The 23,784-nt window shown below is 47.9% G+C and overlaps 1 protein-coding gene across 1 annotated transcript in view; it reads left to right on the top strand.

Moving 5' to 3' along the window:
* The first annotated feature begins 296 nt into the window (after positions 1–296).
* TNFAIP8L3 (TNF alpha induced protein 8 like 3) overlaps positions 297–23,784 on the top strand; it is a 41,301-nt gene continuing 17,813 nt past the window's right edge. Inside the window, exons 1-2 of the mRNA XM_036282194.1 lie at positions 297–358; positions 3,996–4,109. Coding sequence (XP_036138087.1) covers positions 297–358; positions 3,996–4,109 — 176 coding nt within the window. The remainder of the gene's footprint in view (positions 359–3,995; positions 4,110–23,784) is intronic.

Here is a 23,784-nt window from a genome sequence, read left to right as displayed (position 1 = left end):
CCCACCCCTTCCCGTATTTAACCCGGTCTGGAGCCCGCGGGGCGCCGGCTGCTCCTGCTCCTCCCTGCTCACGCCTCCCCTCCAGCGCACCCTACCCTCCGCCGCGGCCGGCGGGCAGGGCAGTGGGCACAGGCGCTCGCCTCTGCCTAGCTGCCCCTGGCACTGCCCAACCCGTGCCCCAGGGCTGCCGCCTCCAGCTGACCGCACCGGCTGCCGGACAGCCCGAGCGGGACCGCCGGCTCCACGCGCCCCGCAGCAGGCACACGGCCGGGGACGCCTGGCCAGCCGCCCGCAGCATGGATTCGGATTCCGGCGAGCAAAGCGAGGGCGAGCCCGTGACCGCCGCAGGTACCGAGGGGTCGGGCCGCCCAGCCGGGAGGGCTTGCACTGGGCGGAGAGGCCGGGACGAGACACTGCGAGCGTTTCTCCGGGCTGCCAGGCGGGAGGCTGATCCCAGCAGCTCGGTCCCGTCCAGGCCGGGGCTGGCGATTGCTCCGCTCCGCGCCGAGTTTGCTCTGGGGCTTTCTCCCCTTCGCACCTGGGCACGCAGGAGGCCGAGGAGGTGCGTTTGCGTGTAGCTCTCGGAGCAGCAGGGCTCCCTCGGCGGGCTCCGGTCGCCCCGAGCTGGGTGGGGGTGGGGAAGGGTTTGGGAAATCCAAGTCCTGTAGTTGGCTACAGCGAGGGTTGCAACATATCTGCCTTTTGAAATAACTTTCCGAGCTCTGGCCCCGTGCTCGAACCCGGGGCTACGTGGACGCTGTGGAACAGGAGACCCGGTACGAGGATGTGACTGGAGACTCGGGAAAGAAAAGCCCCGTGGGTGGACGGGCAGGGGTCAAAACACAGCTCGCGGCTGCGGCTCCCGGGGCTGCTAGACGAGCCGGTGCAGAAGCGTTTGCCCATCGCCGGTCCCACACGCTTGCAGGAGGTCCCCGCCGAGGGGTTCCGGAACACAGACAGGGGTGCGGGGGACTCACCCCTGCAGGGTTTCGCCTTTAAGAGGCGCCGCCGACTTTTCACAATGACTTTTCACAATCGATAGTTATTGAAGCAATGGGTGGATGCTTACTTAGGAAAAAATGAATGTCCTCCCCGCCTCTCCCTGATACTGAGCAACAGGAGGTAAACACCCACAGCCTTGGGTCGACTTACTGCTGGGCTCTGCCCACCTCACCGGCTGGGCTCCCCTGCCGCCCTGGACTCCACGCACCAGAAACCAGACCGCCCGCGCCACGTGCCCTTTTTTGCCACTCCCTGTATGACCCTGAAGGCCACCCCTGTCTAGCAGACCTGTCACCCGAATGCTGGGACCCAGCTGAAACAGACCCGAGATCCTGGACTAGTCCCCACTCTTCCTAAAATCAGACCGGTGTCCTAAGGTTGGGGACCAAATGACAAGAACCACCATCAGCTAGGAAAGGCAGGCTCTGGAACCAAGCAGGACAGCGCCAGGCACTGTGCCAAGGGCCCTACATGTATTATTCCCCTTCATCTGCACAGCACCTGGCCAGGTGACTCCCGTGGGCGGCCCACATCTCACAACCTGGGAGTAGCCAGGGGCGGAATGAGTCCCTTTTCACCGCATCATGCCCCTCAGCCTCTCACCGGGCGGCTGTGGTCAACACCTTCAGGTGGGTGGGAAGGGAAGAGGCTGCTGAAGGGAAAGGTGGCATCACCAAGACGCCTGTGTATGAGGATTCCTGTGTGTGTGCCAGGGCCACCTGCTTTGTGTAGGTATGTGTGGATATAATTAATAAACATGAGCCCTTTGCCTACCTGATGTTTCCCTGACAGTGAAATACCAAGATTTCATTTCACAGGTGGCTTGTGGATCTCCTCCATCCTTTAAAAGTTCCAGTGGGTGTTTTGTATATCTAAGTGCATCTTCAAAACTGAAAGAGGGGGCAGTGACACTGACACTGGACTCTCTCAAAATCCCAGGGACTGACAAGCTCTCCCAGCTCCTACCACGCAGATCTCCTTTGGGGTTGAGGAGGGGAGGAGGAGAACCGGGGAGAGTTGGTACTTGGAAAGGGGCGAGAAGGTATTCTTAAGGGTCTTCTTGCTTCTTCCTCCAGCCTGCCCGACACTATCTGTATGTGTTTATGGGTCAGAAAGCCACTGCACAGCTAACAGCAAATATTGCCACTGGAGTCAGATGGGTCCGATGAAGAACAAGGCAGCCAGCTCTTGTGAGCTGTCACCATTTGTCTGTGCCTTCCTGTTTTCTACAGTCATTTCTTCTTTCTCTGTGTGCTTGAATCCCACAAGTTGAACATGTATTTGAATGTCACAGATCATTCTGCTAAATGGCATTCAGTCTCACTCATTATTTGCAGTCTTAAAGTATTCTTCGTGACAAAGCTTCAAAGCTTGATGTTAATTCACCACCTTGCTATGGCTACATCTTGTCAAGTAGAGACTCTGTTGCAGCTTCAGATACAGGTTAAATGACAGGTATGTTACCCACAGGGCCTGACTTTTGTCTCTCTGAGGAGTGTGGCATTTAACTGGAGCTGTATCTATGCAAGCTGGATGGGTTTGTAACTCAGGACAGAAGAGCAAGTGGGAATTTTTGGAATATTTGTGTGTCTGTGCATGCCTACTTCATAGGGAACTGCCATATAAGGGCTCCTTCCTCCTTGATGCCCTGCCCTGAGATGGGCCTTAAAAGGTCAAGAGCCTGGATCGTGGAATCAGAAAGACCTAGGTTTCCATCTCTACCTGATAGGCAAATTACTTAGCCTCTCCAAACCTCAGTTTCACCCTCTGTAAAATGGGAATTAATAGTAGTACCACAAGAGGGTTGTGAGGATTAAATAACATATGAAAAGTGATCCTGGTAGTCATTCAATAAATGGTCCCTGCTATTTTATTATAACCTGATTGGATTACATGGTATACAAATACATAATGTACCCCAGTGCCTTGTAAAATGTAAAAACCATAGTCGTGTGTAAGACAATTAGTATTGTTGTCATTATTATCACATTAATACAATTATCTAATGAGATTTTTTAAAATCTCTCTGGGGTGGTGTATTTGTGTGTGTGTGTGTGTGTGTGTGTGTGTGTGTGTTTTCTTGTTTGTTTTGGGTGGTTATTTTTAATATATTAAATCTATTGGGACAACATTGGTTAATATGATCAGATAGGTTTCAGGTGTGGATTTCTATGTTACAAGATCTGTATATTGCACTGTGTGCCCACCACCCAAAGTCAAATCATCTTCTGTCACCATATATTAGGCCCCTTTACACCCTGATTATTATTTTTAAATGTTTTATTTAAATTAATTTTTTTTTTTTTATCCTTACCCAAGGACATTGTTTCATTTTTTTGTCCAGACAGAGCAGGAGGGAGAGAGAGGAAGAGAGAGACAGAGAGAGAAATATCAACGTGAAAGGGACACATCAAGTGGCCACCACCCGCACAACCCAACCAGGGCTGGGGACAAACTGCAACAGAGGTACGTGCCCTCACGGGAACCGAACCTGGGTCTCTCTGGACCGCAAGCCGACGTTCCAACCGCTGAGCCAAACTGGCCAGGGCTAAATTAATTTTTTTAAAGAGAGAAGAAGGGAGAGAGAGAAACATTTACATAAGAGATACATCGGTTGCTGCCTCCTGCACGCCCCCTACTGGGGATCGAGCCCACAACCTGGGCATGTGCCCTCACCAGGATTCCACCAGAACCTCTCAGTCCATGAGACAATGCTCAATCTACTGAGCCACATCGGCCGGGCCCAATTATTTTTAATTTACCTCTTTTCACCCTCATCATCTTCCAGCTCAAGGCATGAAGATGGGGTTTTAAATGTACTGCTTCCACCACCCTTTTCCTCCGGCGCTACAGAAAGTTGTAAAAAGCAGAGCACCCCTTACTCACTCCACCTGGTAACCTGGAGATGAGACATGTTCATACCACGTCAAATAGAAGAAAAGGGTGTAAGCCTCCCCCCCTCCCCCAAACACACACACATTGTTCCCTTCAAGGAAGAGGAATGAGGAAATCTCTGAGGACCATCTACTTTTTACCCCTTTCAAAAAACTTTTCCAAAGATCTCAGCACCAGAAGATCTCTGACCTAGCAACACCCTGCATAGGAGGGTGAAGAGGGGGATCAGATTTGTCTTGATCTGATCTGCATTTTCTGTTTTTTCAGCAAGTACAGATGATGCTTCTGTGTCAATCTGCCGGCAGCGCCTCTGCCTTTTCTCTTGTTTTATGGTTCTTTCTACGATTAGGAGAGAGGCAGGGTTTATGGAACACTGGATTCATTCCAGAGACCCAACTTGGCAGTCTCTCCTTTGGCAAAGCCACTATCCATCTCTCAGAAACCCTAGAGCTTGGTGTATTAATGATGGAGAGTCTTTCCAAAGATGCAACAAGCGAGTAAACGTTAGCAGTGTCAGCTTTTTCCCTTTCTGGCTCGTCAGACCAAGAAGTCTACCCAGTTGAGGCAGACAAGCTCCTTCCCAGCTAGCTGGTCCAGGGCAGCCAAGCTGGAGGGGCATCCTTGCGGCGGGGTGGGTGCTGCAGAAAAGCATTTCTGTGCCGTGCAGTGCAGATGTGGTAAGGGAACGTAAAGACAATAAAGGAAGTGGCAAAACAGCCGGCTCCTAACATTTCCCTTCCTGATCTCCTCATGCCCTAGGTCCTAAGCCCAGTCCATGTGAACAGAGTGGCAAGGAGAGCATAGGATTCTACTGGTGGCCAGGGGGAGGAAAGGTGTCTCAGAAGTCAGACACCACTTGAGCAAAGGCACAAATAAAAGGGAGGGGACCGGAGTGGAGGACATATACTGGGGAGTACTGGGAAATAAAGTTAGATGAGTGTAGAGAAGGGCCGGCTGTCAGAGGGTCTTAATAACTTGATCCTAATGATGATGAGAGAGCCCCCTGTGCTGACTGTTGAGCAGAGATGTGACCCGCTGAGAGCTGGGCTTGCAGAAGCCACATTGGACAGACATGAAGTGCAGGATGACCTAGGCTTGAGCCTCAGCTTCCAGGGTGTGGCCACAACATCGGAGGGGGTGGTAGCCCTAGGCGCTAAGATGAGGCAGAAGAGGAAGGATGCAAATGCCATTTCAGAGAAACCATCAGAAGTGGGTGGCAGATTGTACAAAAGCAGTGAAAGGAGAGTGGAGGAAGACGGCGTGTGGAGTAGGGGCGAGGGCAGGGAAATGCAGGAGATGGGTTCCTGGCCCTTTTCCATCGGGCACTTAGTGATGTTTGACTTGGGGATACTTTTCCCCTGGAGACAATAAGTCATCACAGGGCATTGGTTTTGGGGGACAGTGAGGTTCTGGAGTTCGTTGATTCTCATTGTTAGGTTCCTGGAGGAGGCTGTTCAGTAACCTTTGTCAACTGACAGACGATAATCGATGAACTGGCCCACTGAGGGCAGGGACCTCCTAGGGATGATGTGCCACTTGGCCCTTAGTCTTGTTCCTGTTTGTGGACATTTTCAGGGGCCTCTGCCTTGTCCACTCAGTGGGCTGTAGCTGCTCTGAGCATCAAGACCTTGTCTTGTGCTTTCCCAAGATTTTTATGGACGTAATAAATAAATGAGCATCTTGACAAGCCTCCTGAGAACTCTGCACTAAAAGGCCAGATAGATAGCCAGAAACCTGTCCAGTGAAGTGGAACTGCCAAAGCTTTCCTTCTGTGTTTGGTTTTACTTCATTGTTTTAAGATTTCTTACACTGTCTGAGACACTGTGTTGGAAAGTATAGGAGATGCGAAGAGAGATAAGGACACAGTCCACCCTGTCCTCCAGGGCTCAAGATCAGATGGGAAGAGAGAATACTTACACCGATTGCCACAACCTGAGCCAGTGCATGCAGACTCCTGACCCCTTGCCTGGGATTATACTTCGGCCTCATCTCTATTTCTGTTCTCTCGACACCAGCCACTTTCCATTGTGTGCTTTATGGTTGTTCCTGTACATGTCTCATCTCTTCTTCTGGACTGTTAGCTCCCTAAGGCCAAGGGCCGGGTCTTTTTCACCTGTATCTCCTCCGACCACCACCACCCATGTGCCCTAAACACAGTGGTAGGTTGCTGGCTGGCTGGGTAGATGTATGGATGATGTTGCAGGTTGGTTCCCCAGGAAGCAGGCTCTGAGATGCAGGTCAGCATGCAGTAGGTTTATCTGAGACTGCTCTTGGGATCAGTACTTAAGGAAGAAAAGGGAAGGGGAGGGACACTGGACTGCACTGCACACCCAGCAAAGCCTTGTGCTCTGGAGCTGGAATAGCCCTTCAGAACTGTTCTGAGTTGGGGCCAGGCCTTTATAGGTAATATAATGATCTGTCATTACATGCAGGCCATCCCAGGGAACAGGGTGTGACCCTGGGCGAAGCTGTTCCCTCCTGCTGAGGGCTATCTGAAGGCAGCACTATGAGCAGACCGGTGTGTTCGGGCCTTCCTCCCCAAGGGAGAACCCGGGCAGTACATCTCGGCATCCACCACAGGCAGCCTCCGAACTCTTGAGCAGCGTTTCATTAGGGGTGCCAGCCTTGTCTGCCAGCAGTGTGTAGGGGGTCGGTGTTGCGCTATCAACTTTATTTAGACTTCATTAGGGCAATTTAGATTACCAGATGAATTAGCCATTCTAGACCTCATAGCTCTGCACCCAAATCTCTAATGCACACAATCCAACAGCTTATTGGCTGATCATCTGCTTTGTGTTCAGAGTGGTGCAGGGTGCTTTGGTGGCATACAGGAGTGGAATTATATGTGGTCCTGCCTTCAAGAGGCTTGCAGCCATGTTGGGGAGACAAAACACCCCCCCCCCCCGCCACTGAATCTGCAAGACTGGGTGGCATCAGCAATAACTAGTGTACGATTTGGAGCGTGGACATGTGGTTTAGAGTTCTGGTGGGAAGGCTTCATGGAGGGAGGGGCCTGGAGGGTGGGGCTGGCCCAAGGGAGGCCCCCTGAGAAGCCGCCTGGGAGAAGAGGGCTCCCATGTAGAACTGAGTGCCGTGGTGGTGGCTGTAGCCAATGTGTAAGTTTCTGGAGATGATGAGAGAATATTTATGAGTCTGTAAACATAAAGCTCTATTTCCTACGTTACATTTCTCTTTAAAAAATATGGCACCTGCTTTTTTATTTATCAACAAAACCAAATTATAGTCACACTTTGTACTAGCACTTTCTCCAACTGGTTTATTTTCCTCCAGAGTTACTATTGGCTCCCACTTGAATTCACATGTAAATCTTTATAAAAACACTATATACATAATTTTGTTGTGTTCTTCGGTCACTTGGCTTCCAAGCCTTTATGTAAAATGCCTGTGTAGGTGGGTGTTTGGGCTATTCTTTGTACGAGTACAGAAATAAAGAAGAGAGAAGAATTAAAAATTAAAAGTTTCCCCTAACCACCCAGTCCAAGAAAACATATAGAGTGAGTGAATACCCTTTGCCCCCACACATATTAAGCCATGCCAAAAATATACATTATTTTCTTATACATCAGAAATACTCTTTTTGGGCAACTACACGGCACAAAATTCTGAGACTGCCTCAGAACAATCTTCACGATCAGATTGGGTTTCCTAAACATCATTGCCTGGGAATAAATTTGAGCCTGTTCATGGAAAATCTACCAGTGTGCAGACTATAAAAGTGGAAAGCTTGGCGGCACAGAGAGTGCGAGACACGCCCTAATAGAAACCAGTATTTTGCAGCTCAGTTCTCCAGGAAACAAGGAGACGCTTTGGCAATGTCCAGGGATTGGCTTCAGCTGTTGAAAAGCCACAGGCGCAGCCACTAGCTTCTGGGTTCTCTGCTCAGAAGGAAAATACGCTCCCTGTGAAACTCTTCTAGCCCTGAAAGGAAGCATTTTGGTGATACAGAGCTTTATGGAGACTCCCGGTTTCTTTTGTAATCGAGGCATCTGATGGTATGTGCAGGAGGAAGCTCTGTGACGGGCTGCCCTGGTGAGCACACACGCGCCACGTTCCTGCTTTGGGGTCTGTGGGTCCTGCTGAAACGGTAAACTGATATGTCAGTGTAGAATATGGGAGGGGGGTGATGGGGGCCGGCGGCAGGGCAGGCCTCTTTCCTACCGCGTTTGAGTCTGGCTTCTTGGTTTCCTGGGGATAACAGAGAGAAAGTGCAAGTCGGGGAGAGAGACTGCAGTAGGGGCTACAGGTAAGAGAAAGGAGGGCATAAGAAGTTGTGGCAAATCTCAGACAGATGAAAAACTGTGAGGATGGTGTTTGCCAGCCAGAGTTCAGCCCCAGGGGGCTAGTACTAAGTGTCAAATAATAGTGATGTTTTGAATTTTTACTTATTATTTTATATTAATTAAGCACGCACAATGTATTTGAGGCTGGGTTAATGATTTATATGGTGTTTAACCCTTCTGGGCTTGGTACTGTAAATAGCCCCATTTTATATACCAGGAAACTGAGGCATAGAAAGGTTAAGTAACTTGCTCAGTCATGCGCAGCTTGTCAGTGGATATGGAGCCAATCTAACTTCGGAAATAATGCTCTTCTGCCAGGCAGACTATGTATTTAGGTCAATGGATGCCACCAGGCTTCTCTGCAGCTCCCATCAGCTCCCATGGGACCCAGAACCCTGAACGCTGGGTTCCTTCATTAGTCTCCTTCTGTTTGGTTAGGACCCTGTTTTAATCTGCAGGCATTACCTGCATTAACCCAGTAGCACGTGGGCAGGGGTGGCCGGCACGGGCTCCGGAACAGGCCGGAGGGGAGAGCGGCCAGGGAGCGAGGTCCTGGAAGGACCCTGCAGCCGCATATCTCCAGGGCTCTGGGGACCTGGTGGGGGGTGAATGCAGCAAACACAGGAGAGAGAAGGGGTGGAGAGCAGTCAAGAAAGGTGCCCAAGACAAGCCGACATTCTTTTCGCCGGAGTGCGCTCAAGCTGGGCCCTACGCCCCTCGTCCACGCCAGCTTTTCGAATCATTTCAGATAGCGCAGCCCCAGGCCACGGTGACCGGCTGGACTCCAGGGGAAGAGAAGATTCAGAGACGAGACTGCAGCAGTGACGAGAACTTGAGGTTCAGAACGAGACACGTGGGTTTGGGTTTTCAGAGCTCTCTCTTACTGCATTTTAGTAACGTTTTTCCAACCAAAAGAACACAAGCTCTTGGTAGAATATGTGAAAACAACAGAGAGAAGACAATCAGACTGAGCCTAAGAATAGATGTGCTTTTCCAAAGGAATGAGTGTAATCCAAAAGCAGTTTTGAAAAGATGCAAGAGAGCTTGGCTGGGGGCGGGGGGGGCGCTTTATAAGAGAATCATAGTCCTCCTTTCTGAAATGTTTACTTGGGGACACTAAAAACACCTGGCTATATGGCCAGGCAGTGTCAGAACTGGAAGCCTGATCCTTTGACTCCTCTATCCTTCCCCCAAAACATATGTAATTTTTAAAACGGAGCAGAGTTATTCTGGGTGTCGGGATATCAAAAGGACGCCTGCTCTGTTCCCTTCCAGCACCTTCCACGGTGTCCTTGCTGCCCCTGCCCCTCCTTCTCCTCCCCTGGGGCTTCTCCCTCCTGGGCACGTCTGCCCCAGGGTCAGACCATCACGGGCTCACTCCTTTTTCTCAGTCAGGAACTGCCCTACATGGAGCTCTCGGAAGATTTTAACTTTTCTGTTTTTTGGGTTTTTTTTAACATCCAAGAAATATTTGGAAGGTTTTACAGATGCCCAGTGACAACTGCAAAAGTTCGCTTACTTTGAGTTTAGTAGCTTCAGGAATAGGTTTATTGGCCTCTGGTTCTCCAATCATGTTTTATCTTTGTTTAGATTGATTTTTCTTTGGGTGAGGATATTTGTCCATCTGTTAGCCGCTCTACCCTCGGGATTTAACCGCATAATTCAGTGATTCAGTCCCACTCAAATAAGGCAGACAGAACTAAGTTAACACAGAGCCAACTTTTAGAGGGCCCAGAACAGTGTCTGATGAGAATTAAACCTGAATTTTCTTGATTTTTTTTTCCTGTTGACTTCTCTGTGTCTACTCCTGGTTTCCTGCACCCGTCCTCAATTGTTACTCCTGCATGCCTCATTACTTTTCCTACCTGTGTGTCCGAAGGCCGAGCTCTGGGCCTTGGTCTTGTCTGACAATACACCTTCATTTGGAAGAGATCACCTATTGCTACAGCACAAAGCTAGATTCCCAAAGCTGGGGCGTAGCCCGGTCCTCTCTCTGTCCTCTCTCCCGAGCAAGAATCCTGCATTTCAGAGGCCCCTGGGCCTCTTCTCACGGTCCAGGAAACACCTCAACTGAACATCGCCACCCCCAGACCATCACTTTTCCTTCACCTTTTCCCAGCTCGTCTGGTGGCCTCAACAGCCACCAAGTCATTCCACGTTAAACTGTTCTGAAGTTATAAAAACAATGAAATATCCTATACACATGATCTCATAGCAAAACCAGGACACAGATAAAACAGGTATTCTTATTCTCAGCTTACAGATGAAGAAACAGATTCAGAAATATTAAATTACCAAATCTATTAGAAATGGATAAATCTCTAGAAGTATATTACCTTCCAAGACTGGGCCGGGAAGAAACACAAAATCATAAAGTAAGCGGTGGATTTTAACTATTTAAAACTGCCGCCTGCTTCCAAAAAGGAGGGCCAGAAACAAACATAAATACCCAACCTAAACAACTTAAATATTCGGTGAGAGGCCGTCCAACATGGTGACGGCAAGGAAACAGAATCCCCCTTCCCATGAGCAAACTCAGACAGACAGCAGTCACACCTGCGAGACAACTGAGGGTTGAATGAACAGCTCCTGACAACAAACAAGCGAGAGAGACCGAATGGGGAGGCTGGGAGCCAGGGAGCCCGGGGGAGCTGCGGGAGGTCTCCAGCGAGGAGCCGGTGCGTGCTCTGACCGACCTGAAAACCACTACTACGCTGCCCCAGCTACATTGCCTGGAGCCTCTGTCGCCTGGAGCCTCTGTCCTCTGGAGCCCGCGAGAAGAAGGGGTTTCACTGCCCAGCCTGGCCTCCCCCCTGAGCTGCTCCAGCCCGCAGGCTAGTGCCCCAGGGGCCGTAAGCGCATGCCCAGCTCTAAGCAGCTTCCCAGAAACACCTGGCACACATTGCCTGCACTCTGGTTACCTCTACACGGGACTACTTTGTAACAAACCAGAGAGAGGCCGTATAGAGAAAGCTGAGCAGCTGCAGGAGCTCTTCAAGTACTATGGGAACTCTTTGGGGTTGGAGGGCTGGTGAGGGCCCTTGTTTACATCTCCCTCCACCTCCATAGGGTGGGCCAACTGCTCTGGCCTACCTGCAAGGTCCCTGCAATGAGTTCCCAGACTCATCCTGGAGTCCATATTGGCCCCCAAACAAAGGGAGCAAGCAGGGTCAGTAAGGCACTGCTACATGCACCTGGCCTCTCTACGCAGAGCCACTCCGGCTCAGGAGGCTGGTGCCCCTGATGCCTACAGCACCCACTGCCAAAACCACCAGCACACACAGCTTACACTGAGGCCACTTCTACATAAGGCCACTTTTTCAAAACTGGAAGAGAGAGCTATTTTGTCTAATTCATATAAACAAACATAGAAAGTCAAACAAAATGGAAAGATGCAAGAATATCTCTCGAATGAAGGAACAACAGAAAAATTCTGGGGGCTGAGGGTTGGGGGGATGAGGGAAACAGAACTAATTTGTTCGATAAAGAATTTAAAGAAATGGTCAACCAAACTTGAGAGTGGAGAACTTCAATAAAGAGTTAGAAAGTATAATATAGAATCAAGCAGACCTGAAGAATAACTGAAACAAAAAACACATTAGAAAGACTCTACAGCAGATTTGGTAACACAAAAGAACAGATCAGAGACTTGGAAGACAGACTAGTGAAACTCTACCAATCAGAACAGCCCCCCAAAAAAGAATTAGAGGGGGAAAAATGAGGATAGTTTAAGGGACCTCTGGGAATAACATCAAGCACTTAAAACATTTGCATTATAGGGATCCCAGAAGGAGAAGAAAGAGAAAAAGAAGCAGAAATTTTATTTAAAGAAATAATGGCTAAAAACTTCCCTAACCTGGGAACGGAAACAGACATCCAGTTCTAAGAAGCATAGAGTTCTTACTACCTAAAGCAATATACAGATTCAATGCAATCCCTATTAAATAATTAATGACATTTTTCTCAGAATTAGAACAACTGATTTTAAAATTTATATGAAACCACAAAAGACCCCAAATAGCCAAAGAAATCTTGAGAAAGAACAAAGTGGGAGGTACTGTGCTCTGATATCAAACTATACTATAAAGCTACAGCAATAAAAACATTATGGTACTGGCATAAAAATAGATGTATAGATCAATGGAATAGAATAGAGATCCCAGAAATAAATCCTTATTTATATGGTCAATTAAATTGCAACCAAGGAGGCAAGGATATACAGTGGGATAAAGACAGTTTCTTCAATAAGTGGTGTTGGGAAAACTGGACAGATATAAGCAAAAGAATGAAATTGGATCACTTTCTTACACCATATACAAAAATAAACTCAAAATGAATTAAATACTTAAATGTAACTCCTGAAATACATAAAACTCCTAGAAGAAAACATAGGCAGTAATCTCTTTGACATTGCTCTTCATAATATCTTTTTGGATATTTCTCCTCAGGCAAGGGCCCCACACACACACACACACACACACACACACACACAGCACATGGCCCTGTCTAGTTTGGCTCAGCAGTTAGAGCATCAGCCTGCAGACCAAAGGGACGAGGGTTTGATTTTCAGTCAAGGGCTTGTACCTGGGTTGCAGTCCGATCCCTAGCCCTGGTTATGGTCGTGTGGGAGGTAACCAATCTATGTGTCTCTCTCATATTGATGTTTCTCTCTCTCTTTCTCTCCCTCCCTTACATTCTATCTAAAAATCAATGGAAAAATATCCTCGGGTGAGGATTTAAAAATAAAATAAAAAGCACATGGGACTACATCAAACTAGATACTTTTGCACAGCAAAGGAAACCATCAACAAAACAAAAAGGCAGCCTATTGAATTAGGAAAAATATTCACAGATGAGACATCTGATAAGAGGTTAATATTCAAAATATATAAGAAACTCATACAACTCAACACTAAAAAGCACATTTTTAAGCAATCCAATTTAAAAAATGTGCAGATGACCTGAATAGACATTTTGCCAAAGAGGACATACAGATGGCCAACAGGCATATTAAAAAAATGCTCATCACCACTAATCATCAGGGAAATGCAAATTAAAACCACAATAAGGTATCACCTCACACCTGTCAAAATAGCTATCATCAATAAATCAACAAATAACAAGTGTTGACAAGAACGTGGAGAAAAGGGAACCCTTGAACACTGTTGGTGGGATTGTAAATTATTGCAGCCACTATGGAAAATACTATGGCAATTCCTCAAAAAAAAAAAAAAAAAAAACTAAAAATAGAGCTGCAATATGATCCAGCAACTCCTTTCCTGGGTATTTACCCAAAGAAAAGAAAACCACTAATTTGAAATTTTTATATGAACCCCTGTGTTCATTGCAGCATTACTAGTAATAGCCAACATATGAAAACAACCTAGATGTCCATCAGTAGATGAATGGATACAGAAGGATTCCATAAATAATGGAATATTATTCAGCAATAAGAAAGAATGAAATCTTGCCATTTGTGAAAACATGAATGGATCTAGAGAGTGTTATGCTAGGTTAAATAAGTCAGAGAATTATAAATACTATATGATTTCACTCATATGGAATCTAAAAAAACAAAACAAAACAAATGAATAAACAAGCAGCTCAGAAACAACCCAAATGTAGAGACAACCAGGTGATGGTTGCAAAGGTGGGGTGGTGGAAGTTTGTGAATAATTTTTTTTTTATTAAAAAAAAGACTTAAATACAGTCCCATGCTTTGGGAAACTGACTCTCAAGAGGATCAAAATAAATACATAAATACATCAAGATTCAGTCAAATAATGAATGATTATATACATAATGACATTTCCAGACAGTAGAATATTATTGGCTCTTAATAAAAAGTAATTTAAAGGACACATAATTATATAGGGGAATGTTTGCATTGTAATGTATATAAAGCTTGATAATATATGATTCCAATTTTGTTATATCCATGTATATATATACACACTACATACATATACATACACCCCTTTTTATATAGAGGAGAGAAAATTCTTGCACATTCACATACATAAACATTTTTTTTAAGTTTTTAATGCTGGAATAGAATGAACCACTCTATATGATAAGTTTATAGGTAATTTTAATTTCCTTCTTTGTACTTCCCAGATTTTTTCTCAATCTGTATGTGTAACTTACAACAGGAAATGTTATTTTAGAAGCAACAACCTGCCCTGGCTTGTTTGACTCAGTGGTTAGAGCGTCGGCCCACGGACCAATGAGTCACGGGTTCGAGTCTGGTAAAGGCCATGTACCTCAGTTGCGATTCATCCCCGGCCCTGGTTGGGGTTGTGTGGGAGGCAGCCATTCGATGTGTCCCTTTCATGGCACTGTTTCTCTCTCTCTCTCTCTCTCTCTCTCTCTTTCTCTCTCTCTCTCTCTCTCTCTCCCCCCCCCTCCCTCTCCCTCTCTCTCCCTCCCACTCTATCTGAACAAAAATGGAAAAAGTCTCCTCAGGTGAGGATAAAAAGTAAGCAACAACCAAGTGAGTTTCAGCGGCCTAGCCCATTGCTTCATCCTTCTGACTTTTTTGCACTTTCATCTCAGGTCCCTCCATCTTCTTCTTTTTACATTTTTTTTTTTATCCTCACCTGAGGACATTTTTCCATTTTTTGTTCAGATAGAGTGGGAGGGAGAGAGAGAGAGAGAGAAACATTGATGTGAAAAGGACACATCGAGTGGCTGCCACCCGCACGACCCAACCAGGGCCAGGGACAAACTGCAACTGAGGTACGTGTCCTTAGCGGGAACCGAACCTGCGTCTCTCTGGACCGCAAGCCGACACTCTAACCGCTGAGCCAAACTGGCCAGAGTTTTTTCACTTTTTAAAAAATATATATTTTTATTGACTTTTAGAGAAAGAGGAAGGGAGAGGGAGAGAGAGAGAAACTTCGATGTGAGAGCAATATATCCATCAGCTGCCTCCTCCGTGCCCCCTACTGGGGGTCGCGCTCACAACCAGGGGCATATGACCTGGCCAGGAATCAAACCGGTGATCTCTTGGTGCAGAGGACAATGCTCAAACCATTGAACCACACTGGCCAGGACCCATCTTCTTGAAACTCATTCTTCCCTCGTTCCCCAGGATCCTCCTATCCCCAGACCAGTCCTCCGAGGGTCCCCTGGTGGGGGATTTTCCAGGCTTCCCTCCTCAGCCCTCTTCCTGCTCATCCATTGCCCAGCTTCAGCTCACTCCTCTCTCTAGTGCCTCCGTCCCATCACACCCTCCCCTCTGAGCCCACCCTGCCTGGGTCTTGGGGGCCTCATGCCACATAGAGGAAGTATAGACAGGATAAGTAATGAGCCTATGGATTTGAGGCCTACAGGCACCAGAGTCTGACAGCTAAAGGAACCTGCTGGGTGAGCTTGCTGACTCAGCCGTCTTGCCACTTGCTGACCAGCAGTGTGTGCAGCTGGCATTCCTGACCCTCACTCCCTCCAAGGCCCTGTCTCTGTCCCTGACCCCCATCCCAAATATGAATGACTTTCACTTTCCACTTTTTTATTTATACATTGATTTTGTGTTTTTAATCTTTTTTTAATCCTCACCGAGGACATTTTTTTATTTTTATTTTGTTCAGATAGAGTGGGAGGGAAAGAGAGAGAGAGAGAAACATCGACGTGAAAGGGACACATCGAGTAGTTGCCACCCGCACAACCCAACCAGGGCCGAGGACAAACTGCAACTGAAGTACGTGCCCTTAGCGGGAACCGAACCCGGGTCTCTCCGGACTGCAGGCCGACGCTCTAACCACTGAGCCAAACTGGCTAGGGCAATTTTGTGTTTTTATTAGAGAAAAGAGGGGATACTTAAAATGCTGTTATAACAGGATTCTTAGCTTTTAGGAGGCATTGGTCTGCCATCCACACTGTCCTGTCATTCCAGAAAAATTCACAGCTGAGTTGTATAATATTAAGTATAATGTGTATGTATTTCTGAAGGAATTAGAAATTTAATTAAGGATTTCTTGTGCATCTTGGAGCTGAAAATAAGAGATGTCATAGCCTCAATATTCTTTACTGCCTCCCTATCTCTCCCCTGTTCTACTCTAGTCCATTAAATAGGGGTAACGTGGTCAGGAAGTTTGTACGAAGCAGAAGTGCTCACCCTTTAGATCACATGTATCAGTTTAAGCCTAGTTTTAAATCAGCTCCAACACCCTTCATGATTGACGTTCCCCATCAGCCAAGATGTTGTCTATTTTTACTCTCTTGGTCTATATTATGAAAAATGATTATTGTTACTTCTTTTCAGATATCAAAATATATATTAACTATGCATTTTCACCCTTCTAGAAAAGTTCTTCTTCCCATTTGAAAAAAAAAAATCACTGCCCAGCAGGTGTGGCTCAGTGGTTGAGCGCTGACCCATGCACCAAGAGGTCAACAGTTCGATTCCCTGTCAGGGTACATGCCCAGGTTGTGGGCCCGAGCCCCAGTGAGGGGCGTGTAGGAGGCGGCCAATCGATGTTCTCTCTCATCAGTGTTTCTATCTCGTTCTCCCTCTCCTTTCCTCTCTCTTTAAAACCAATAAAGAAAAAAATATATTTTTAATGATAAAATAATTTTTTTTAAATCACTTAATTTTCAAGTAAAAAGCACCCTTGTTAAGCAGCCATAGCTCCCTATGAATTGCAAGTGCGTTTAATTGAATATGACCACTGTGATTTTCAAAGGAGAGAACAGAGACTATGAAAGGCAGAGATTGAAATAGTGCATTCTTAGAGAAAGCAGGTGTTTATGCTGAGAATAATGATGGAACATCCTGAGACCAGCAAGTGTGTGGTAAGCACCTAGAAGCTGTCTCCAGAGAGCTGTCCCCAAACTCCCCCGCCCAGGGCTTTCTCTTCAACCCTTAGAGGTAGGTCAGTGATGGGCTGAAGTTCATGGGTAGGGTGAAGAAGTTGGGTTCCAGCCAAAGAAAACCTCTCCACATAAAAATAGCTCTGTCAGATTGTCATAACCCAACGAGAATAGCTGAAGTCTACGCAAAGTATGAAGGTAGGTGAAGGTTGATGGTAATTAGGGGCCAAGACTGTCACAGAGGCAGGATGGAGACCAGGCAAGGACTAAGAGCAGCTGGTCAGGTCATCGGGAGGCCGGGTCATGTGGCAGGGAAGCCAGAGGGGCAAAGGCCGAAGGACAGGCTCATTCTCTTGTGAGTCACTGGCCTGCAGCGGGTCTGCCACTCATGGCTGTGCCAGCCTTCTTGGGCCCCTGTACCTGGAAGGTAGCTCTTCTTAACCTTAAAGAGGCGGAAACTTAGAAATGCTGGCTCCCTGCAGGGGCCTACTGACCTCTCACCCCAGGAGCAAGTCCTCCTCCTGACTTCTCCCCTTCCGCCCTGTCTCCTGGCCCCAGATCTCTGCCGCATCCTTGATGCTCCCCTTCCCTGCAACCCCTCAGACCCGGGTGCTCCTCTCCCCTTTGCTTTCGGTTCCCCACCCACCCCACAAGCCCTAAGGAAGTGGGAACTCTGAGACCTGTGGCCGTGACTATAGATTGGTCATGAAGGAAAAATCTTAAAAACTTCCAGAGAGAAAACCCAGGCCCTTGGGAATGTACTAGTTTCCTAGACAGCAACACCAAGAGCTAAACCCCAGCAGCACGATGGCCTGGAGTCCCCCGGGTGAATGATTTCTGACATAGAGTTCTGAATCTAGTCAGAGCATCGATCAAGGGTGCAGGTGGAATAAAGTCATCGTAGAGCATGTGAGGCCTCAAAAAAAAATTACGTTACCATGTTCCCATCCTGAGGGAGCTGCTAGCTCAGGAGTCAGCCCATTGAGCGCCCCCCTCCCCGCCCCAGGCCAAGGCCAAGTCCAGCCTCTACCTGTATTTTATAAACCCACAAACTAAGAGCATTTGGCTTTTTTTAATGGTTACATTTTAAATAGTTATATAAGTGCCTTGATCTATTTTGCCTTTTGACTCTTTATTCTCTAGTCTAGCCCTTTAAGGTGGTTTGCTAGCACCTGTGCCAGACAGCGTGTTCCGCGGAAATGGGGGACAGGGTGAGTGAGAGAGAGCCGTGAGGGCCAAGACGCAGGAGGTGCACCCAGGAGAGGAGGGGCGAGGAGGAAGGAGAGCAGGGAGGACAGCCCGGGCAGGCTCAGAGGGAAGCACACCCCGGCTTGAGCCCGGGCAGAGCGCTCCCAGAGGAGCCTCCAAGAAAGAAAGTTGAGGTGGTCCATTAGCTGGTGAGTTTGAAACTACTGAGAAGAACTTTATATTCTGCTGGGAACCTTGGGAGTGAATTAGTGACAGATAGATAGAAAACGAACCAAACAAACCCAAGGCGGTGTTTAACTCCAGGCAAACAAGATGAATACAGAAGGAAGTGCAGTCATGGACGTGACCGAACATCTGTGACTCGGCTATGAATGGTAGGTATCTAAACTACAGGCGGTCCGATGTGACCAGGTATTAACATAGAACCAAATGGGAAGATGGAAGGAGAAATAAACGGAGAGAATTAAATTCTCACTTTTCATAACAGGAAGTTAAAAGCAAATAAAATCAGGAACTAACAATTTCAGTATATAATTTAAATAGAGAAAGGTAATTGTAAGTTGAAACAGCTAAAATGTTTCCAGTGTTTTGCCTCTAAAGAGCCAGATTGTGCTGCATTTTGTTATAAGCCTTATAGAATGAAGACTTTTAAAATAATGTACTGGGCCCTGGCCGGTTTGGCTCAGCGGTTAGAGCGTCAGCCAGCAGACCAGAGAGTCCCAGGTTCGGTTCCCGCGAAGGGCACGTAACTCCGTTGCAGTTTGTCCCCGGCCCTGGTTGGGGTCCTGTGGGTGGCAACCACTCGATATGTCTCTCTCACGTCGATGTTTCTCTCTCTCTCTCTTCCTCTCTCTCTCCCACCCACTCTATCTGAAGATAAATGCAAAAATGTCCTCAGGTGAAGATTAAAAAAATAATAATAATAATAATAAAAATAAGGTACTAGTATTACTTTCAAAATAGATTTTTAAAATACTGAAATGCGCCCTGGCCAGTTTTGCTCAGTGGTTAGAGCATTGGCCTGCAGACCAGAGAGTTGCAGGTTCAATTCCCTGTCAAGGGCAAATCCCCAGGCCCGGTCAGGGTTGTGTAGGAGGCAACCAATTGATGTGTCTCTTTCACACTGATGTCTCTCTCTTCCTCTCTCTCTCTCTCTCCCTCCTTCCTTCCCTCCCTCCCTTTCACTCTATCTAAAAAAAAAATGGAAAAATACCCTCGAGTGAGGAATAACAATAAATAAATAAATAAATAAATAAATAAATAAATAAATAAATAAAACAAAAAGAAAAGTAACAGGTCACCCTGGGGAGTGATGTCCTGGTGACCATGCCCAGGTAGGAAGAGGCAGTTGGGGTGATCTCAGGCTCCTAGGTGGAGGTAGCTGGCCTCTGTGAGGCCTCACTAGCTCTAATTATTGTTCCTACTTTGAGTGTAAATGCATTTCAGTAATGTGTTGAGACTGAGAGCCATTCATTCATGCAATGAGCATGCTCTGTGTTTCAAGCCCTGGCTGGTGCTCCTGGGATGAGTGGTTCTTGCCCTCGAGGAGTTTACAGATTGGTGAGATACAAAGTCACTCATCCAGCTAAAGAGAATACACTAGAGAAAAAGGTGCCTGCAGAGGAAAGTCTCAGAGGTCAAAAGTCCTTCAATGGAGCCCTGGAGGTTGAATAGGAATTGGGGGAGGTGGGGCAAGGGAGGAGCAGATGTCCAAGCACAGAGGAACAGGATATGCAAAGGTACAGAGTGGACTCGAGCATGACAGAGCCTGGTACAGGTGACACCTGCGTGTGACCTGGAGTCAGGAGTTCAGAGTGTGTAGGGGATGCAGCTGGAGAGGTGAGCAGGGGGTAGGCATCAGCTCAGCAACCCCACGTGCTGTAATAAAGAATCTGGACTTTGTCTCCAGGGTTACGGGAAGCCAGTTCTTACTAGAGGAGTGGTACCAACAAAGCTGTTCTCAGCCCAGAGGAAGACAGAATGGAAGCTGGAGCAGGGAGAGAAGTGAGGAGATAGACTATCGTTCAGGTGAGAAATGAGAGGGTCTGTTCTAAGGCGGTGTCATGAGGCAGAGAAAGGCAGTTGCATTTGAGGATACTAAGGAAGCTTAGTTGATAGTCTGATGCCCCATTAGATGTGGGAGGTGAGGGAGAGAAAGAAGGAAGGAAAGCCCCCAGGTTGTTGTCTGGACACTTGGCGGGCAGCTGAGGCACTTATAATATAAGGAGGAGGGCTGCAGGGGTCGGAGAAAGGAGATGAGTGAAGTTTTGAACACGTGGAGGGAATGGGTCTGTGGGAATCTAGAAAGAGAGGCCTGATAAACAGTAACATGTATGGGGCTGGGGACATTCAGGAAGGGGTCAGCACCTGGACAAGGGGTGAGGTCTCTCTCAAGGAGAGTGTGGCCGGGGAGAAGAGGACCCTGAGTAAACTCGGGAGAACACCAGACTTCAGTCATGGACAGAAGGAAAGGAGCCCTGGAGAGGCTGAGAAGGACCAAGGGGTGCGGTGGTCAGAGAAACGGAGACCCACTGAGGTCCCTTGCTACCAGAGGGCAGGTAAGCCAAGGGCTGGAGTGTTTCGGGCTGCCGTGGGCATTACAGAGTAGTTAGCATGCTGCAGAATAGTTAGCATATCTGCCGCCCCCCGCCCCCCCATAGCCTATAGACCCCTCCACTCACATCCTGTGAAAACAAAAATGTCCTTCCTTGTTTTCAAGCACACCTCAGGGACAGTTAGAAGGCCACTGGATGACCTTAGTGAGAACAGTTGCCATTGAGTTTGGGGTGCAGCCAGGGAAGGAGACCACAGCTCATCTGTCCTGCCGCGGCCATCCCTTCTCGGGCCTCTTCCTGCCTCCTCTCAGCAAACCCGTCCTGTCCCCCATGAATCACTTCCTGGGCTGACCAGTCATGGTTGGTTTTTTGAGGCTTAAATTTTTTTTTAATCCTCACCTGAAGATGTTTTTCTATTTTATCTTCAGATAAAGTGGAAGGGAGGGGGAGAGAGAGAGAGAGAAACATCAATGTGAGAGGGACAGACACATTGACTGGTTGCCTGCCACACAACCCCGACCAGGGCTGGGGACAAACCACAACTGAGGTACGTGACCTTGACTAGAATTGAACCCGTGAGTCTTTGGTCCGTGGGCCAACGCTCTAACCACTGAGCAAACTGTCCAGGGCTTGAGGTTTAAATTTATTATTGAGCTACTGTGTGCCGGGGATACCACCGTAGATGCCAGGGTCCGGGTTCTTCCTCTCCTGGAACTTGCAGTGAACGAACAGGGACAGCCAGGTGGGAGGTGCTGGAACAGGCCACGTGGGGAGTTTGTTCTGGACAGAAAGAGGGGTCAAGGAAGGCGGGGAGGGCAGGAGGGGCACGTGGATCTGGGGAGAAGATGCAAAGAGCGAATTGGGCAAAACTGGGGAAAGGTGAGGCACTTTCTCTTTGGGGCAGAGAGGTGGGCGGCAGGGATTGAGGGCGGGCAGGAAGAATGGCCCTGGGTTTTTGGACACAGCTCCCACACCAGGTGCGTCCGCACAGGGCAGCCTGCTGCGGCTGGCCGTCCGAGGCCTGCTCTGGGCGCTAGACCGGCACAGGAGCATTGTTGGGGAGAGCCGGCTGACCACCTGCTCTGTGACCAGCACAGGTGGACATCTGACAGGAGTCGGGGGCCCCATGAGATCAGCGGAGGGAGAGGCATTTTGGAGGGAAGCCACAGAAAAGGAGAACCAGAGGCTCAAGGTCAGTGCCCTGGGCTTGTCAGAGGGGGAAAGCAGGAGCCACTCACTGCCGAAGCATGACAGTCGCAGAGCTGGGAGAGCTGTGTAGACAGAGAGGAATCCGTGTGAGGAGGCAACACCGATAATCCGTTGGCTCACATCTCATATACGCCCAGGGCTGGGTCTTCTAATGTATTTAAAAACGCCCTGGCCAGTGTGGCTTGGTTGGTTGAGTGTCATCCCATGCACAAAAAGGTCACCAGTTCGATTCCCCGTCAGGGCACATGCCCGGGTTGCCAGCTCCATCCCCGTGCAGGAGGCTGCCAATGGGTGTTTCTCTCTCACATCAATGTTTCTCTCTCTCCCTCTCCCTTCTCTCTCTCTAAAAAGCAATAAAGCATATTTAAGAAAAATAAATAAAAACTCAATTTCAGATTCTGAAGAGGTTACTATTACACTGAGACTATAAAAGAAATTAGAATCTTCTAGTTCAGTTCCCTCATTTAACAGACCGGGAAACCCAGAAGGTGCAGACTTGGGCCCTGGCGCTGGCTAAGTGCACTGTGGTGCCCAGGGCAGGCCAGTGGGCTGTCTCCTCACACCCTGCCGCCACCTGGACGGCTAGAGACAGAACCAGGGATCGGCTCTCCAGTCTCCCCTATATCGGGGAGCGACTCCGTGGCCACAGCGCTGGCATCCTGACTCCACAGGACAGCCACTGTCAGCATGTTGGAGTGACCACACCCAGTGACTTGATTTGAAACCTTTTGGTGGCACTGTCTTATATTACCATGGAGGATAAGTAATTTTATTTGGAGATGTTTACTGCCTTTGAAACAAACATGGGGAAAGTATAAGCTAGAAAGGAAGCCTCAGAGAAAGATACGTCTCTGGGTAACGTCCAGGAAGTCAGGTCACTGCCCGTTTGGCTCCTAAAGTAAAGTGAATGGGACTCCCCTGCTCAGCGTGGTTCCCTCCGAGCCGGGTCCGCGGAGCTGAGGAGCCCGCCCTCAGACCTCGCAGGCCCCCCCTCCCATCTGCACATTGGGTTGGATACTGACCATGGCGCCCGTGGAAGTCCGAAATGTGGCTTGATTCATGTCTCAGACCTTAAACCCATGAACAAAAAAACAATTTTGACAGAATATAGGTAAGGGAGGGGTGTTATAACTGATATATTACGTGTCCCTTTCCTGCTGTTCCACTTTCAAGTTGACTGAAATCCAAAAATGTCATTGTGCAAAATTGATATTTCACTAAAAGAAGTAGAACACTGAGCAAGGCATGGTGCCAAATTGTCTCCCATCCAGAACTACCTTCTGGTTTCTTCTCCGTCATGTGTTCTGACCTCTCTAGTACAGCTAACCATTTACTTTTTTTTTTCCTTTGGTTTTTAAGCTGAAGGTTAATGCATTATTATAGTAATCTAATTCCAGCACCTTCCAAGAGCCTCCGTTCTTCAGGCTGAAATACCCTGTGTCTCAGGCCATATTTTATTTTTTCCAATAAAGACCGCAGTTTGTTCCATTTTGTTGCCTGCTTTTTTTAACATTTTACGTTTTATTTTACATCTACACTCCAAAAATTGAAGAATTCCAAAAACTCACATTTTTACTGCATCAGTCTATTTACTAATTTCACAGATTACCAAGTTGGCATCCTCCCACAGCTCTGAATCCGGCTTTCCACTGCTGTCCTCGTTAGCAGTCCAGTGGCCTGAGCCTGGGTTGGGGGGCACCTACTGTGGTGAACAGTTTGAAAGCTAACAGCAGAGAGAGGATCACCAGAGAGACAGACGTGGCCTGTGCTATTCTGATCCCTAACAGCTCCTGAGTATTAAT

Source organism: Molossus molossus, unplaced genomic scaffold (assembly GCF_014108415.1).
Source record: "Molossus molossus isolate mMolMol1 unplaced genomic scaffold, mMolMol1.p scaffold_m16_p_1, whole genome shotgun sequence".
Classification (NCBI taxonomy): domain Eukaryota; kingdom Metazoa; phylum Chordata; class Mammalia; order Chiroptera; family Molossidae; genus Molossus; species Molossus molossus.
The sequence above is the reverse complement of the archived record's forward strand: the minus strand, read 5'-3'. Positions and strand labels throughout refer to the sequence as shown.